General features: G+C 38.4%; 1 protein-coding gene across 10 annotated transcripts in view; it reads right to left on the bottom strand.

Annotated features, from left to right (window-relative positions):
• Window positions 1–19,055, bottom strand: part of STXBP6 (syntaxin binding protein 6) — a 241,133-nt gene that overhangs the window by 36,261 nt on the left and 185,817 nt on the right. For 9 of the 10 annotated variants that reach the window (XM_055291624.2, XM_055291626.2, XM_055291628.2 and 6 more), the window contains 2 exons: window positions 13,317–13,447; window positions 12,224–12,389 (listed from right to left, as the gene is read on the bottom strand). The exons of the other annotated variant lie outside the window; for it this stretch is intronic. In XM_055291624.2, coding sequence (XP_055147599.1) covers window positions 12,224–12,389; window positions 13,317–13,447 — 297 coding nt within the window. The remainder of the gene's footprint in view (window positions 1–12,223; window positions 12,390–13,316; window positions 13,448–19,055) is intronic. 10 annotated transcript variants of the gene reach the window in all.

Below are 19,055 nucleotides of genomic sequence, written 5' to 3'. Positions count from 1 at the left end.
AGATCTGTGTATTGAAAGTCTTTATCTTTTTAATGCCATCATACCACATCCTACCAGGAAGACAAGATTTATAAACAACATGTGACACAGTAAGAATATATATTTGGTCTCTGCCCTCAGTTCCTGGCACAGAGCTCCTAAAACCCTTGGAATTCCCTGCATGACAGGAATGAGAGGAGTATCTTTGTTATTTGTAATAAGCCCCTTTCAATAATACCTGAGTTTATGAGGTGACTTTTGGAGGCTAGGGGCTGGCTGCTAAACCAGTCATAAGATTAGAGGGTTTTAACTTTCGGCCCCACCCCCTCATCCTGACCTCCAGGGAGGGGAGAGAGGCTGGAGATACAGTCAATCACCAATGGCTTAATGACTTAATCAATCATAATTAGGTAATGAACCCCAATAGAAGCCCCTAAATGATGGGATCTAGAGAGCTTTCAGGCTGGTGAACACACCCATGGGCAGGGAGGGTACTGCACCTTAACTCCATGGGGACAGAAGCCCCTGTGCTCTGGACTCTTCTGGATCTTGCCCTATGTACCTCTTCATCTGGCTGTTCATTTACATTCTTCATAATATCCTTTATAATACACCTGTACATGTAAGTAAAGGATTTCCCTGAGTTCTGTGAGCTGGTATAGCACATTATTAAACCTGAGGAAGAGATCATGGGAACCTCCAGTTTGTAGCCAAGTCGGACAGACGTATAGGTAACCTGAGGACCCACTACTTGTGACTGGCATCTGAAGTGGGGAGTAGTCCTGTGGGACTGAGCCCTTAACCAGGAGGGTCTGCACTAACTCTGGGTAGTTAGTGTCAGAACTGGATTAAATTGTAGGGAACCCAATTGACGCTCCAGAGAATTGGAGAGTTACTTGGTGTGGAAAACCCACATAGCTGGTGTCAGAAGTGTTCTGTGAGTAGAAACAGATCCTAACAATAATAATTCAACAGTATAGTGAAGGGATTACATACGCTAAGTGATACAGAAAACTGTTAAATTAACATGAAAACTGCATTTCAGGTGCTTATGTTGAATCACTTTTAAATGTATATTGAATTAAAGAGGTAAATCCAGCCAGTGAATGTGAACTTGTCTGTAATGATTATATATTAAATAAACTTGACCTTGACATCTTATATCAAAGCTGAAAAGAGAATTGTTAGTCTCTCAAGAGGAACACCACCAAGTTATTTACAGGTGGGGCATTATGATGATTGTAGGAGGAGACAGGGAAGAGACATATCAAGGAAAAGAATGATTTTTAACAAAATCAACTGATTTTCAATATCTCCATCATCAAAGGTTTTTTTTTTTTTTTTTTTTTTTTTGAGGTGGAGTCTCACTCTGTCACCTAGGCTGGAGTGCAGTGGCATGATCTCGGCTCACTGCAACCTCTGCCTCTCAGGTTCAAGTGATTCTCCTGTCTCAGCCTCCCGAGTAGCTGTGACTACAGGCATGTCCCACCAGGCCTGGCTAATTTTTTGTGTACTTTTAGTAGAGACGGGGTTTCACCGTGTTAGCCAGGATGGTCTCGATCTCCTGACCTCGTGATCTGCCCACCTTGGCCTCCCAAAGTGCTGGGATTACAGGCATGAGCCATGGCGCCTGGCCATCAAAAGCTTTAACTATCAAGTACCCTAAGAAAAGTGTAAAAAACCCATGTAATTATTAAGGAAAACAAATCCCTTAAGTAAAGAGAAAGAGCCAAGGTAGAAGTACACCAGCTGCTAAAGTAAAGAACTTTTTGATATTACAGAACATGGCAAGCCCTTTTAGTCACTTAAGTACTGGGTCTTCATAAAAAGTTTAGGTGCTTCTAAATTTAAATGTCTTAAATTAGAACAGATTAGCAGAAGTAATATAGTCTATAGGACATATATAAAAGTATATCTATAAAAAATTAAATGTAGGACAATATTACACAATAGAATATATTACAGCTTTCAGAATTGTTTAAGAAAATGGTGTGGTAGGCAGAATAATGGCTTCCCAAACTTGTCCACACTGGAGTCCCCAGAAGCTGTGCATGGTAAGAGGGACTCTGCAGATATGATTAAGTATCTCCAGAGGGGAAGATTATGCTAAATTACCTGGGTGGACCCAACATAAACACAAAGGAAGGCAGGGGTGTCAGAGACAGAGAAAGAGATTTGAGGATGCTGGGGGCTTTGAACATTTACGAGGGGACCATGAACCAAGGAACATAATCAGCTTCTAGAAGGTGGAAAAGGCAAGGAAACAAATTCTTCCCTGGGGCCTCCAGAAGGACACAGCCCTACTCACTGATTTTAGGTTTCTAGAGTCCAGAACTGAAAGACAATGTATCTTAGAGTTCTTTGCAGTGTAAGCTTTTCCCTCTTCCTCCGTGAATGAGAGCCTTTGTTTTGCTGGGTGCCCCCAAGAGTCTATGGCAGGCTCCTTTCTATTATTAACAATAAACTAACTCCTGAAAACCAAGCCAAAGACATTCTGACTCAAGACTGAACTATCTTTCCCTGCGAAATTAACCAGGAATTTGATGTTCAGTTATAAAAGTGCTTTAGTGAAATTCTAATATTTCCTGCCACCTATAATTTGCATTTTACAGCATTATTCTATGTAGAATAGCCACAATATAACACTAATTTTCTAAGTTCTCTGAATATCCCTTTAGCAGCCTGTCTCATATTTTTCTTTGTGTTTGTATCTTTGAATGACTAACATGTTATGCCTTTGAGATCTCCATCTCAAATTCTCCCAAAGCCCTTATAATTGTTTGGCCACCATAAGGTTTATTTGTCTACATACCATAAACGTTCTTTGTTTTCCATATTTGTTTTGGCTGGCTACAAACTGGGAGAGTGATGTCCATAAAGGTTGCCAGATAAAAATGACATCCAGCAAAATTTGAATTCCAGCTGAATAACAGATCATTTTTTAGTATAAATATGTTGCAAGTAACATGTCCTGCATTTTTATTGGTGAAATCTGGCAACTCTAATGCTCTAATTTCTTGCAATGAACCTAGTCCTGGGTAGGTATATTGCAGGTAGAAGGATAAGTAAGGAATGTTTGCTCCTACAAATTTGAAGTTTTCAACTTCAGATTTTTAAATAAATGTCCAATTTTCAAAGAACTACCTATGCTAAATCTTATTATTCAACCTTAATGATCAGAAACATGGTTAAAATTTTTAGGAGTTTATCATAAATTGTGAACAAAAAGGACCATTTTCTTTACCCCTTCACTAAAGGTTTTAGAAATCTGATATTCCTATATAGTTTCTCATACACTATGCTCAAATTCCTAACCTCTATTCCAGGTATGGAATAGGACTATAGCCTTCAACCTTGAAGATTATATTCTCATCTGCTCTCCAAAGAGTGTGTATTCTGAATGGCTTCCCCAGAAGTGGGGGTGAATTTGACAAATTACTAAATGACAAAGAAAAGAGCACAGACTAGATTCACTTATCCTTCTCTTTGATGGCATCACTCATTAGCTGTGTTATTGTTCTTGAGAATTTACAGCTTCTCTTCACTAAAATTCCATGTACTTTTTAGTTCTTGATGCTTCTATGTTACAGCAGAGCAACAGCTTTTAAATGTCAGTGGATGGTAGAGTTTTTATTGCCTATGTGAAATAAGCACAATGAAGTAAGCTTTTCATAAAGGTAAATGTTTCTAACTTAAGAACAGCCCCTTTAGTCTCAGAGATTATATCCTTTTACCTTTTATTGTTAATGTTAAACTTTCTTTTATGAAATTATGATGATAGATGTAAAGATTTTAGAAAACATCCTTCCTTCGAAAATGGTTGGCAAATTTATGTCTTCCAAAATTTTTAAAAACTTTCATATGTCTGTAAATTTAAATGTATGAGCATAATGCAGAATGCCTTTTATGTCTGCTTCAGAACTACCACTTCATGTCTAACAATGTTAAGTAATTTTACCTCTGACTCATGTATCTCCAGTTTTGGAAGTAGAAAGAGGTGGACTCAAGGAATTATTCTAGGCTGAGGACATGTTGGTGGAAAAGGAATGTTTCCATTCTCTCGTAAAGTTCAGAAAACATGTTTTAGGTTTTTTTCTTTCCTACTGGAAGATCTGAATTATGTGCCCTGATCTCTGGCACAGTGTTACTTGATATATTTTAAACGTTGTTGTTTTGGTTAAGTCAGCAGTAACATGTGCACTCTATAAATGTCAAACATAAAATGCAACACATTCAGCATTCTATAAAGCATAGCAAGCAACTCAGCATCCCAGACATTTGAAATATCTATAGTATAGCTCAGCTCATTCTCACTTGGAACAAAGAAATTATTTTCCCCTCAATTCTTATGGCTAACACAGATTAGGAAAGCTCAAGAATATTCCCTTGCTTCTTTCAGAAGAAAAGGCTTTCGATAAATATGCTGGGAGAAATCATGAAATATTATGAATATGCATATTTGTAGTGTTTAAAAACATCAAATATTTAGGCATGTACTGGCATTTTTCAAAAATCCCATTTGATTTAACCCTTTATAATTTACTTTAATCCTCATGCCATCCCTTCAAGGCATATGTTGTATCCATGACACAGAAAAGCATAGAGAGGCTGAGTATAACTTAAGCAGCTCAGACGAAGTTACACAGCTAATGAGTGATGCTGTCAAAGAGAAGGGTAAGCGAATCCAGTCTGTGCTCTTTTCTTATAGATCAAGTTGTATATTTATGTCTTCTGGTTGATTCTGAAAATAGGAACGGCTCTTATCTACTGCAGGTTATTTAACCGTGGCATAGACAAAACATGTTTACAATCCTTGTCCAACCAAAAATGGTATTTTGGAAGTATCTTTACGTAAGTCTTGGTTTGGTACAAAATTTTGATGAAGAGATATGACTCAAAGGCATTTTAATGCACAAAGCCACTCCTAGCTCAGGATGACTAACTATAACCCACCAGCTGTTTCACAGCATGCATTTCAGCGTAGCTTACAGCCAATGAGCAAAGAAAAAAAAATTGCATCTGTGACCCATTTTTCTTTAGTTTCTAGTCATTTATATCACACACAGAATTGGATGGAACCTAAGGAAGTGGTCCTTAGTTACTTCCAATTTTTTCACTTAAAATACAAGTATCTACCTCTCTGGGAACAAGATGAGGTTGAATGGCTGAATGAGGAAATATGAGAAAACACACACATACAAAACATAATGACTAGTAATGTCATCCTCAACTTAAAAAATACATGAAAGATTCCTATCCAAAAACATCTCACAGTTTCTGCTGAATGTCATGTCCCTAAGAGTGCTCAGCCAATATCAGATGGTTACTTTGACGGGTCACACAAGACTATAAAAACATTTGTGTTTGATGCAGTGGGTACACTGCTGGGATCCCAATAACAAAAACACAAAAATTCCAAACTGGGCTTTTCTGATTCTATGCTTTAAATATTTGTACTGTTGTTGTATTGATGCTTTTATTTTGTTTCTAGTCTTAGTTTCTTTCTCTCTCTGAAAGAACTTTCATTTAAGACAAGTCTTAAATGAAATATCATGCTGTCTAGGAAAAGATATATTGGCTGCAATGAGGAGGATGGAGAGATGGAAGAGTGGCTAAGTCTGTGTGTGTACATGATTAATATAATTATGTAACATAATTTATGGAGAACTTTCAAACATAATTTTCAACTGAATTCACACAAAGATCTTGTTAAATTGGTGTCATCCCCTCTTTTGCTTAGCTGAACGGACATAAGGAAAAGAAGACTTGTGCTTATTAAGGGAACTTGGAAGTCACGGTCTCCATTTAATAGATGGGGACTAAGCAGCAGGTCTTGACTGAAACATCAGCTGTATCTTTTAATGGCTGTGAGATCTTGGGCTAGTTCCTCATGAATCATTTTCCTCATTTGTACTTGGTGGAGGAAACTGAAGTTTATTATATTTCCAAGGGCAACAAAAATAGTCACTGGAGGAACTATGCCATGGATTCCTGTTGATTTAAAGAACTATAAGAAACATTTCACTGCACTGTCACAACAGTGAATCAGCTAAGAAGCCTGGCCTCCTCTGCTGTTCTGTGTCTACATTCAGGCATCAAGAAGCAACCATACGGTGGTTTTAATACGACTTATCTCTGTGAATTATAATCTCTAATATGTGTGTGTGCATCTCCCAAGGATACTGAAGTTTGATCCCTAGGGGAAAAATTATACACGATTTTATTCTTGAGAAATAAACAATTCATTCTAATGCACCCCTGGTTGAAGCATGCGTAGGAGTGTGAGGTTCACACTCCAAAGTCTTTATTCGTTGACAGAGTTAAAGCAGAAGGAAAAATAACATAAAAATCATGGCAAATGTTATAGATTCCTTTAAAGTACTATATTAATATATTGGGATTAAGAATGACCACACCATCGCTTTTTTTTTCCATGCCTGGGACACACACAAGGTGAAATAGTTGCACACCTCACCTAGGGATGACTTTGTATTGTTTGGAAGAAAAGAACAAACGAAGTCACAGTTTGATTGAATCCTGAGATTCTACCCTATCCTGGGGGAATCCACAGTAAAGTCATTGGGTTTCCTTTAGCATACCAATCAGCAGGGGCAAGTGAGGGCCAGCCTGGTATGAAGGTGACATCGGAGACATCTGTGTCCCTAGAATTCTAATAGAGCTCTGAAGTCTGGGCTTTATACTATCATCTGAAGGGCTGTGCATAGAAGCGTAATGCTTAAGAAATACCCTTTGATGATGATGAAAATATATGGCACTTCAAAATAGCCTGCTTTGTGAAAAAACAATCTGCCACATTCAAATTCTGAATACAGCTAACATTGAAATAAAATTGTCTGGATTAACTGTTGCAATAAGAGAGAGCTAATTTCATCTTGCCCTTGTCTGTCTGGCAACTGCTAACCATCCTTTAACCTCCAGCTCAGCCATCCCCTTGCTGTCATGGCAATATTTCATGTCTATTTACATCCGATATGTCCAGAAAATAAGTCAAGCTGGTGAAGGTGCCTACTGTGTGGTTGGATCTCCACAGCTAGTTTAGCACATTTACATAGTGCTGACTAAATGCTTGTGGAATCACTGAAGGATGACATACAACAGGTGAAATAGTTAAGAGGGAACTGAATGAGTTAGCTAGGGTATTCCGGCTCAGAGTTCAAGGAAAAGGCTTGGATATGCTTCAGTTTATGTTTATCTTGAAGAATAAATTATTTTTTCTTGCAAATAATTTATACATCTTAATGAAAAAGAAAATGGGTTTGTAAAGAACCTACTTTGTGGTTCTAATACAGAAATTGCCAGTATCACCAAAGATTTCTACAGTTCACAGTATTAGGCATATGAATACCAGACCAACAGTAATCATTATAAATTGGTCAACACAAATGAAATAGCAACGTGGGAGCCATGTGGGATTTGCTCACATTTAAAGAATACTGATGTAAGTAAAGTAAGAAAGTCTTCCTTGGGACCTTGACCTAATATGGCATACCCATTATCTATACTGACAATCTATTTGGGGCAGACCACGTCTCTTTTTTTTTTTTTTTTTTTAATTATACTTTAAGTTTTAGGGTACATGTGCACAACGTGCAGGTTAGTTACACATGTATACATGTGCGATGTTGGTGTGCTGCACCCAGTAACTCGTCATTTAACATTAGGCGTATCTCCTAATGCTATCCCTCCCCCCTCCCCCCACCCCACAGTGTGTGATGTTCCCCTTCCTGTGTCCATGTGTTCTCATTGTTCAATTCCCACCTATTAGTTAGAACATGTGGTGTTTGTTTTTTTTGTCTTTGCGATAGAACCATCATTCTCAACGTCTCTTTGAAATGAATTAGCTGAAAGCAAGTCCCTCCTCTGGAGTCTAATAACATGTTATTAACTCCTTTGAGGCACCTTTGAAGTACAAATGTGTCATCACATGTATAACAGTATAACATCATTTCTGTTTACAATAAACACAGAGAAAATAAAAGCTACCATCTCAGAAGAAGTAAATTCAAACCATATGAACTAAAGACTTTACTTTCAGGGACCCCTGTCACTCATGAGGTCATGTAACATTTCAGCAGCCAGACCTGGCTCCACACCTCTGCCTTCAATCTCTGTAGGGTGTTGCATAGTCCCTGGCCTTGACAAAGTCATTCAAAATTGCTGGGCCTCAGTTTTCCCAATGACAGGGTTGGACCAGATACAGCTGTGAAAATAAATACAATTTAAAAGCTGTTGGAACCCCCAAAACACTTTAAGCCTTGAGAGAGATGTGGCTGTGATCTGAGTCATGCAGCATGTTTTGCAATTCTACTTCTTAGATTATAGCTTAACTCTCTTCCTCATTGTTTTTGTTCTGTAAATGACTAGGAGACCAAAGACCAGACCTCTACTTTCCAATCACCAATCTTTGTTAGAGATTAACTCTCTTCTTTATTGTCCTGACCTATCTCCTGACCTAACTCAGACTAGATGGTGCTCTGAACAGAGACCCCATGACAGTTACATCTGCAGTAACTGCAATGGAATGTTAAATGTACCTTTCTCAAAAGAGAAGGACCATCTGAACTAATCAGGTCATTGTGACTACGTATTAAGCCTTACACAGAAAGATGTTGAAATTCTGCTAAAATTCCCCAGGCTTTGTCTACATAAGCAATCTCACATGTCTATGCTTTGTAACACTGACTTCCATTGTTAGGAATCTGTGCGTCTTGGGTGGGCTTGTCCTCAACCTTTGCACTTAAACTCTCTTTAATCTAGATTCTGACCCTTTCATCATTTTAGGTTGACATGGACTACCTGAGAGGCCCTGTAAGTGGCTAGGGCTGCACTGTCTTCCCAGTGCTTTCATCTATTTCCTCTATTGAAGTTCTGGTGGACAAACACAAAAAACAAAAAGCAAGATGATTTTAAAGGTGCTTGATGACTCGATTGTTCTTAGGATGAAAAAAATAGCTTAAGAATTATCTTAAATATTTTCCTGGGACAAAACTAGGAAAAAAGTTAAAACTATCCATATAGGTGGGTTTTCTCCCACCTCCCTTTTTAATACCCACGAATGTAGTGGCTAAAATATTCCCAGCAATTCATGTACAACTCTAGGGGGCACCATTCATAACAAAGACAATGTCAATGGTGTTTCCTGGAGCATGCCACTCAGTGACTTTAAGGAGCCAATGAGTGGGCCTGCCCTGGCATCTTATCTTTACTACTTACTAGTTATATGACCCTTGGCAAGCTATTTGATCTCTCTGATTCTGTTTCCTTCTCTATAAAATGGAGTTGATAAAGTATATTTCCAAAGTCTGCTATAAAAATTAAATTAGATAACATATGTACAGAATCTGGTGTTGGGCAGCATATTAACACCAGTATTAGTTCTTTAAAATCATAAAACTATCCTATTGCATGGTATAAGAAACAACTGTATCTAGGACTTGTGGCCCATACTATAGGAAGACACCAAAAGATACTGTGAAATTGGCAACAGATTTCATATCCTAAAGATGTGGAAGATACCCAAAAGTTAAAGAGGTCAGAATGTAGTGGCCCCAGAAGCACCTAATTTTGAAGTCTCAGAAGCGTGATAACTGGCAGGAAAGAAGACTAATCAGCATACTAATTTATTAGGGTGCGTTGGCACAACTATTATCAAGGATAAGCAACTGTTTAAGACATGCTGCATTCATTAAGGTTATATGTGCTGCCAACAAATTACTACATGCTTAATTTAAACCTTTTTGTGCCTTCCTTAGTAATCCAGGACTTGTCAATATTTAATTGCACTAAATCTTTGATTTGATTCTTTAGATAAGAAGCAATTAACCTACACAATAAAACTATAATTTAGGAATTACAGACTTTCAAAATGATGGAACTGAAAGAGATTTTATATAGCATCTAGTCTAACCTCTACATGTGACACCTGGGAAAACTGAAGTCTAGAGCAGCCGAGAGACACACCTACAGTCACACAGGGCAAAGGCAATTCTGGCATTTGGTTTCATTAACTCATTCTAATTTTTTCTTACTACAGGAAACCCATATTCAGCTTGCCTAAATACACATACCAACAGTTTAACATTGGACATATGTGTTCCCATCTCAACTCTGCATAATTTGGGGTTCACAAGGCAATGAAAGAAAGCTGAAGGGCTGGCTCAATGATGGACAGAAGCAGTGTGGTGGGGCTGTGTGGGAAGGTCTGAGGATATTCAGGAAGGCAAAAGAACAAATTAGGGATTTATCAGTCTGGGATTTGAGTAGTGGCAATTAGGGTCTATTAAGGGACCAAATATAGAATTATTCTCTATATCCAATATGTAGCACAGTGACTAGCATGTAGTAGGTTCTTAGTTCTCATTTATTGTATGATTGGATAATGAACTGTAATTGAATGAATCAAAGAAAAAGTCTGTTCCTAGAGAAGAAATGAGACCTTCAAGGGCAACAGAGCAGGGGGACTGCCTAGTGCAGTCTATTAAGAGAGGAAGAGGAAGAGTCAGCAAAGCTATCCCTAACCTTAGAATGAAGGAGGTAACTTGTTTCCCTTGGAAGGACAGTGAGTGTGTGGCCCTTTTGCTTCCATCCACATTTCCATTCTGAGGAAGTGTGGTAGTTTCTATGGCACTTGGTCTGTTTCTGGCCACCCTGCCCAGGATGGAACATGAAGAAGTGGAATGCTTGAGGGGAGTCTTTCACCAACAGCAACAGAAATTTCAAATCCATAATGTCATATTATTTTGAGAAGAGACTCTGCGCTTACATGCTAGCCATGCAAGCTACTGGCCATATGGACATGGATGAGAAAAATGCTTCATAGCAGGAACTGAAGATTAAGAAACAAATGTGATTCTAGGCTATCAGAGCAAACTCCACCTAATGAAGAATGAGGGAAACCTGGGATTTCCTGGCCAACTTTCCATTCACTGAAAATGTGGCCATCTGTGGTCCTAAGCCTGGTGTGCTTCAACCTTCTGCCAAGTCTGTTAAGGCTGGACTTTCAAAACAGCCATTTCAAGAGCACTGGTGGTGCAGACATGATACAGAGCTATATCTCATTATATTTTCCAAATAGGTCAGTGTTTGAAATTCCCTTTCCTTTAAACATCTATGTCTAATATTTTTCACTTTTGTACCATAGGATGTGACCCCTTGAAAAAATATACACCATTCATCACCTCTTGTATTTTCCTGGGATTAAACAGAGAAACTATAATAAAATAAGCTGCATAAATACCTAAGAAAGACCTTTCAAGGTTCTTGTGATGTAAGCAATTCCTACTTAAAAGGAATGCCAACACCTCAGTGGATACTACCAAAGAACTGGATAACTTCTCTATACAACTTCTAGTAACTAATAGCGAAATGACAGTATGTGTGTCAGTTGCTAGGACAGAGTAATGGATTCTGCTGTATGTTCATATGAAACATACATACAGCCCAAGGAGAAGATGTGATGTATTTAATGTGATCTTCATTTAACATCTGATTAAGGCAAAGCTGGTGCATTTTTAAAAACCGTCTTTCAAAACCAAGAGACAGGTCAGTGAAAAGACCAATGATATAAACACTCTTCCCCAACTCACAGAGCTGTCAAGGCTTTTACATTTTGAGCACAGTTTCAATTCTCTAAAAAGAAATGCCACCTAAAAAATGTGCTAAGCACCCTCTAAATATTTCTTATTATGTTGCCAATGCTGGTACTCACCCCTTTACAGTGGCTTACTGTACTCATCCTAACTCAGCTCTGTATGCCATTCAAGGAATAAACACAAGTTGCCTTTGAAAGAAAGGGGAAGCATCTGTTGGAATTTTTATATTAATATTTGTAAAACATCTTGAGAAAAAATAGAAAAAGGCAACCCAGAAAATAGTGTTCTGCAATGAAATTATAGAAAAGGTGGTAAATAAACCAAAATAAAAGGTTTTTCTAATAAAGGAGCAGTTTTGTTCTCATCATACAAATAATCTTAGCTAAGTGCAGATAAGAACTAGAAGGCTAATTCTAAAAAAGACCAGCTTTTGGACAAGAGTGAAAACATACCTTTGTGTCTGAATTTACCATACAATAAACTCCCTGGAATGGTTCTTATGTTGCCTAGCTCTGAGCATATTGATTCTTCTCTTGTTTTTGTCTTTAATTATGCTGCTGAACTCCTAACTTCTTAAGTAAAAGTGAGTCTAAAGAAACAGGATGACTAAAGTCACACAAATGTCCACTCACCTCCCATAATTTTGGATTGGCAGTTAATAAACTCTGGCTTCCTGTCTGTGAGGTACCTCTGGCAGGTATGGTGGAGGATCTGGAAGAAGGTGCATTTTTCTGACGCTGTGCTGGCTACCCACTGGTCAAAAGCATTTTCAAACAACAAATCAAACTCTGCCGAATCCTGGAAAAGACAATGAAATAACTACTAATCTCAATCTATAAAAACTGCTGTTTCTAGATTACTCTTGTCAAAAGATTTATAAGAGCTAAAACAAAGACTTTGATCGCAATCATAAGGCTCATCTTTATCCAAGTGTATGGAGAGTCTACATTTCTCTGTTTATGAAGCAAACCCCAAATCTTACAGTATTGACACATGTTCCTAGGAAACTAGTATCACACAGATTGAGATAGCCTAACTAAACACTGACAAATGTCAGAATTCAGACCATGTATTATCTTCCCAATTTCCTGGAAAAGGGATTCCTTTAGGTTCTCAGCAATGACCTATATTAAGCTGGCCCCTAAACTTTGGTAGGAAGATTCCCTCTTGCTATTTTAGTCTATAGTAACAGTTTATATTTTATTATTCTTCATTATTAGCATTTTGTGAGGTGTGCAAGTGAGCAACGGGAATGTACTTTGAACAGATAACTATGCCATAAAATGTTTCTCCTATTAAAAGCAAGGGAATCACAATGCATACTGAAAGATAACCATTCATTTACTTGATTTTTGGTAAATACACCTTGTCATTGGTGCCATTAGGAGATAAATGAAGTTTTGGTAAACATGTCTTTTTTTTTTCCATATTGATAACCACTGATATGATTATCTGCACTCTGAACTTCGTACTTTGCTGATCAATGTTACCGGAGATCACATTTTTTCAATATGCATTCTCTTAGGTTCCTCTATTAAACATGATGAAAAGATTTATAATTTCCCATAAGAAAGGACTATGTATCCAAAAGTTTTAACCACATAATTGAAATAGAGAAATAGCCTTCTTAAGAATGATTCAAACCACCACCACTCCTACCAAGGTCAATCAGAGAGTCATCTTGTGAAAAGAATGCCTTTGCTCAGCATTGGACAATTCACTCACCCCATTAGGATCGATACCATTAACCTGGCGAAGCTGCTCGAGCATCCACTGTGATCTCCGAACAAATGATGTGGAGCCTTCAAACTGTTTGACCTTTGTAATGGACGCCTGTGTGGGTTTCTTGTTTGTCACTGCCAAGAAAAGATCACTCAGATTAGTACACCTGCAAGCTGGTGGTTTGTTTCCACATTCAGTGCTGTTTCTACATGACACCTACCGTGTATATGCACAATAACAGAGAGAAGGCAGAGGGGGAAAGGAGGGAATATGAATAAATATGTGTGCCTTTGGTCAGGGGTGAACGTAAATGAAATAGATGTTATAATCTCCACTCTGAAGCAGTTTACAATATAATTATAATTGTAAGGGCTGCTTCATTTATGTCTTTATCCATTCAAACTGAAAATGACTTAAGTAATAACACCAAGCACTTTCAATGGAGGCTACAAGTGCACAATTACAGCTTGCAGGAAAAGAAGCATATAGTACTGACAGGCATCAGGTAGGGTTCATTGGGAAAGGCTGAATTTTAAAGGAAATGAAGGTAATTGGCTCCCCTAGAGAACTGCAAGGTATATTTCTAGTTTTATAGTCCAGTGTAAACATCTTAGGCTTCAGTGATGAGGAGTAATACCCAACTCAAAAAATCCCCAAACAATTTGGCTCTCTAATATTGTTCAGTTTGTATCTAGTTTGCATCTAATTATGATTGAATCTGGTGTTCTGGGCACACCTCCACACCTGTAGGAAAAGGACAATTTCTCCTCTCAGTCTCAGTGAGTTCTTCCCCTAAGCCTTTCTGTGCTAAAGATGGACAGCATCACCTCTCAGACTGATGTCAAGCATCAGGCACCAGGAGAGGCACTCTGAATATTTCTATATCTGCCTACTTTGTGACATGGAGACTCAAGGATAGGAAGTAATTAATGGTCTTTATAGGGATTTCCTAAAAGCTTCTCCTGAACCCTGGCTGTAGGAATTAGCATATTAAATAGAAAGGAACTACAGAAAGTAGAAATCATTACTGGCTATATTGAAGATGGTCCTAATTACTGACTTGCTGAAGACTATGCATCTGTGGCATATTCTTTGTTTCAAATCACCCCACAGATTCCACACTTTCGAATAACTATGCAGATGCTCAACAGATGGCAAAAAGAATTCTTAAGGGATGAAGTACAGAAAGCACCTACTCCAATCACAGTTGGTGAGTAGGAAGACTCTACAGTTCATGCATTCCATAGCTTATTGCACTTTCATTGTCTGGGGTCATTAAAGCAGGAGAGCAGAGACAAAGGAAAGGCGGCCACTGCCCTTAGATCTAGCGAGAACCCTACTTTCCCAGCACTGAAAACCACGTTTATGGCCTGAGTACTATCTACTCTCTCTGCTTCCAACCAGAATTTAGTGAAGATTTGTTTTTAACTTCAAATAAGGTTTTGGTTTATCACCCATTATTTCAGTTATATTTGCTAAAAACTTCTGAATATTTCATACCAATTACATTTACTTTTATGATTAAGAAGTCATCAACCCCTTAACATCCACAATCAGATGAAATTTTATAGTCTTCTGTTCACAAATAGGAACAACCATTCCCTCTAGTTGAATTCAGGCAGTATTACCAGTCTGCCCAGGACTCTGTCTATCCATTTAATTTGATTCATTTATTTTTTGTGTCCCCTATGACGCAAATGGGAGACCTAATAGGTTTCTCTGATGGCTGTGACCTGCTCTTACGTTTTAATGTTAAAGAAACCAAGACACCTGGAATACAGGCAGGTCTTAAAATGTGCTTAAAAGATTAAAAAAGGTTTTTCAATAACAGGAAAACGTGGGTTCCTGTATTAGACACACACCCCTCAACACACAAAGAGAATTTCCTCCTGTGTTTATGTAAATTATACAACATTTAAGCCTGGGAAACATGAAGGCTTTCTTTCTAACTTTAAAGTTGTTATGAGCTCCTATTTTTACTTCTGGTCCATTTGCTTCCAAGTAATTTACAGCATTTTAAAAGCTTAAACACAACTCGTGATCACTGTATATTGCGGGCATGTTTTAAGATTCACATCTAAGGAAGGTAAGTTCCACTGAAAGTTTGTCATTGAAATGAGGCATGCAGGAACCCCAATATTATGACAAATGACCCCATGGAATTCCTCCACAGTGATCACACTGCAGAGCAGTCATTTTTAATGGAGGCAGCTGCAACCCTATCCATTCCTGCCTTTTCTCCCCTATTAGTTTATTCCTTGCCCAGTTCTTGGAGTCTGGCTAGTTTTCCTGGGCACTGAGCCTGGTTTGATTTAATTTTTGTTTATTGTTATTATCTCCAGCATCCTAGTTTCTATTTTGAAGCAGGTGCCTTAAAATTATATTATTATATACACATTGTATAGAGTTAAATTAAGACTTTCCCCTTCTGAAATCAAAACACTTGCACACACACACCATTGCGACTTTTTGAGTACATACTTGAGGAAAACATGTTTTAACTATTTCACTGTTTTGTTGTTTTGGGAGTCAGCAGCTGATAAAAAATACGCCAGTCACACAAAATCCAGATGTCTAGTGAAAAACAGTGATTTACCTTCTCTTTCCAAAGGAAAGCTAATTGACAGCACACCCTGGAAAATGCAACCAAATTATCTGGATCAGTAATACCATACAGCTGCATGCTACAGACTCCCAAAGTCATTATTCTGAATGACTTTAAAGGCCAGGGAATTTCCGTTATGCCTTCAACATTCACAAGGAAGAGACCAACACAGAGGCATTTAAAGGAATAGGGTGGGCATGACTCCCAGGTAATACTGCAGACCACTCAGAAGCAGCCGATTCTCCGGCTTCCTGCGCTGGTGTCAGAGGCAGGGAGAAGCATGGGGGCAACCCAATTCAGGCCGCTTTGCTATTAGCTCTGAAAAAACCACATGGTTTTCATGGCTTCGTGCCTCTTCTTTGGCTTTCATGTAGACTTGCTACTACATTTCAGCTTTGGTTAAGAAGCAGTGACACAAACTATTATGTCCAGAATATCCAGAATATCACTGCCATCACTACTCCAGTGGAGTAACATCTCTGTCTCATCAACTAATGGTTTAAAGAGCTCTTTTTAAAAATGGCCCCTCCACGAGACATTTTGTACAAACAAAATTCGAAAACTTGCTATACTCAAAGGGTGGAGACCACTGACCTTGCCTGTGCCCAGTCAGAGAATTCTTTTTAATTAAAAACCAATAAGCCAGCCAATAACAAAGACCATGTCATATCAAACTTGGTCTTGCAACAAGTCAGGAAAGTAGAACTGGTAGAAGAGGGAACAAAGACCAATGAAGAAAGACAGAAAGACAAGTCACTTGCATGTTATGTGAAATGGGAGAAGAGCTCATATACTGCCAAGATTCAGAGGCAGATCCTCTGTTTCAAGGTCCAGTGGCTGAAAGACCACTTTTCCCAAAACGCCACACTGTTACGCCTACACTCTCATTATTCACAGCATAATCCCTCAACTATTCCAAAAAGGAAAACCAGTTTGGCCTAGGAGGCAAATTATCTATTTAAAATAAATAGCCTTAAAATACTATTTTAAAGGAAACAATCAGTATATACCACCTGTACATCCTCAACTATCTCATATTTGAGATAGCTGAATAACATCTTTTTACACATTTTTCTACATTTACTATACACATTAAACTTGAATTATTGCATAACTTTATGTGGCCATTTCTCAAAAAAATAAAAAAGAAAGAAAAGAAGAAAAGGGGTAAAAGAAAAACAGACTGCACCCCCAATAGCTATAGTTTTGATGTTTAGAGTAGCTAAAAATAAATATCCTTAAAATATTAAAGGAAACAATCAGTGTATACCACCTGTACATCAACTATCTCATATTTGAGATAGCTGAATAACAACTTTTTACACATTTTTATACATTTACTATACACATTGAACTTGAATTACTTTATAACTTTATGTGGCCATTTCTCAAAGAAAGAAAGAAAGAAAGAAAGAGAGGGCAAAAGAAAAATAGCTAGAGTTTGATGTTCAGGGTGGCTAAAAAGCAGAATTTACCACACCTACATACCTAAGATGCCTTAAACTTTCATCATGCGCAGCCCTCTTTTGACCTTACAGTTAAGTGAAGGTCCGTGTTTTGTGGTATGCCTCAGCTCTCTGCTCTGCTGGAGTTTAACCACCAGATATTTTGATTTCAACAAGAGTGCTGATGAAAAATAAATAATCTGGAGGCAAAAAAAAAGAGGCAGTATTCACATAGAATATTATCGGGGCTGCTGTGTGACTTGTGCCAGAGGTGACTAAAGGAAAAGAAAAAAGCAAGCTTCTGAAATGAGGGTTCAGGAAGTAACTGAGTGTGGCTTCTTGGTGCTGCTGTGGTGACAGAACAGGCTATGTGGCCAAGGTGAGAAATAATTATTTGGAGCTAGTTTCCTTACTGCTCTTCCAAAGCTCTAATGTATGATAATTCTAGGTGGATTTCACAATATCCATGAGAAACAAATATCAGGTCTGAGGCTGCTGTGTCAGCAATTCTATCAGCCAAGATGGCTGAATGTTTATAAAGCACAAAAGCAAAAATATCTAGGTTGTTACCTTAAATGCTTTCAGAACAGGGAAACATCCTCTGTGCTATAGTTAGTGGGAAATGGAGCATGGTGCTCCCCACACAGGATTGATCTTTTGGTTCTCACACTATTTCTTAGTGTGTTATAATTTGGGGCCATAGTAAATGTTTAGACCCTGCAGGCTATGTAACCCAGAGTTGCAAACCAGACCAACTTATGAAATGGTCAAGTTTGTCTCTGGGGCCCTCCCCTTCTCCTCCTTCTGTTTCTTCTTTCCCATCATAGAATCTGGCTCTCTGGCCAGATTCCCAATAGGATCCAAAGGGGTCTGACATGGGATACTTAAATCTGCACGTTTTTTGTTCTGTTTTGCTTTCAAGACAGGTCTCGTTCTGTTGCCTGTGCTGGAGTGCAGCAGTTGCAATCATGGCTCAGTGCAGCCTCAATCTCCTGGGCTCAAGTGATCCTCCCTCATCAGCCTCCCAACTAGCTGGGACTACAACAGATGTGTGCCACTATACCCAGCTAATTTTTAAATTTTTTTGTAGAGATGCGGGTCTATGTTATCCAGGCTGGTCTCAAACTCCTGGGCTCCAGTGATCCTCCCACCTTGTCCTCCCAGAGTGTTAGGATTACAGGTGTGAGCCACCATGCCCGACCTAAATCTGTATGTTTTAAGGAAGGCCTGTTTCTTTCTTTTTTTTTTCTAAAGAACAGCAACAACAAAAATGGTGGTACCTCAGTCATGTGCACCAAGCCACTGGGGAAAAATGTAGGATGCCCTTAAACAGTCCCTGCTCCATTAACCCCACAGGGGGAAGGAAACAATAAAATCAGTGCATAGGGCTTTGGGAAGCAGATTTCCTCAGTCTACTGAAAAGACAATCACAAAGAAAAAAAGTTTTCCAGACAAAAGTTTCCTGATTTTGAATCACTAGTTCCTTAGTATCACTAGTTCCTAGGTATCCAACTATGTACCACATTCTCATCTCCAAAAGCAGAAGAGGAGGAGATAATGGAAAGTCTAGGAAATTTCTCCAAAAGGGATGCCAAAAAGGAACCACTTTATGAAAATGTCTTGCTTTGTAAAGCAGTTTGGGTAAGTCTTTCAGTAGAAGGAGAAAAATAAAAAACACCTTGCTAAAAAATT

This window comes from Symphalangus syndactylus, chromosome 9 (assembly GCF_028878055.3).
Source record: "Symphalangus syndactylus isolate Jambi chromosome 9, NHGRI_mSymSyn1-v2.1_pri, whole genome shotgun sequence".
Taxonomy (NCBI): domain Eukaryota; kingdom Metazoa; phylum Chordata; class Mammalia; order Primates; family Hylobatidae; genus Symphalangus; species Symphalangus syndactylus.
The sequence above is the reverse complement of the archived record's forward strand: the minus strand, read 5'-3'. Positions and strand labels throughout refer to the sequence as shown.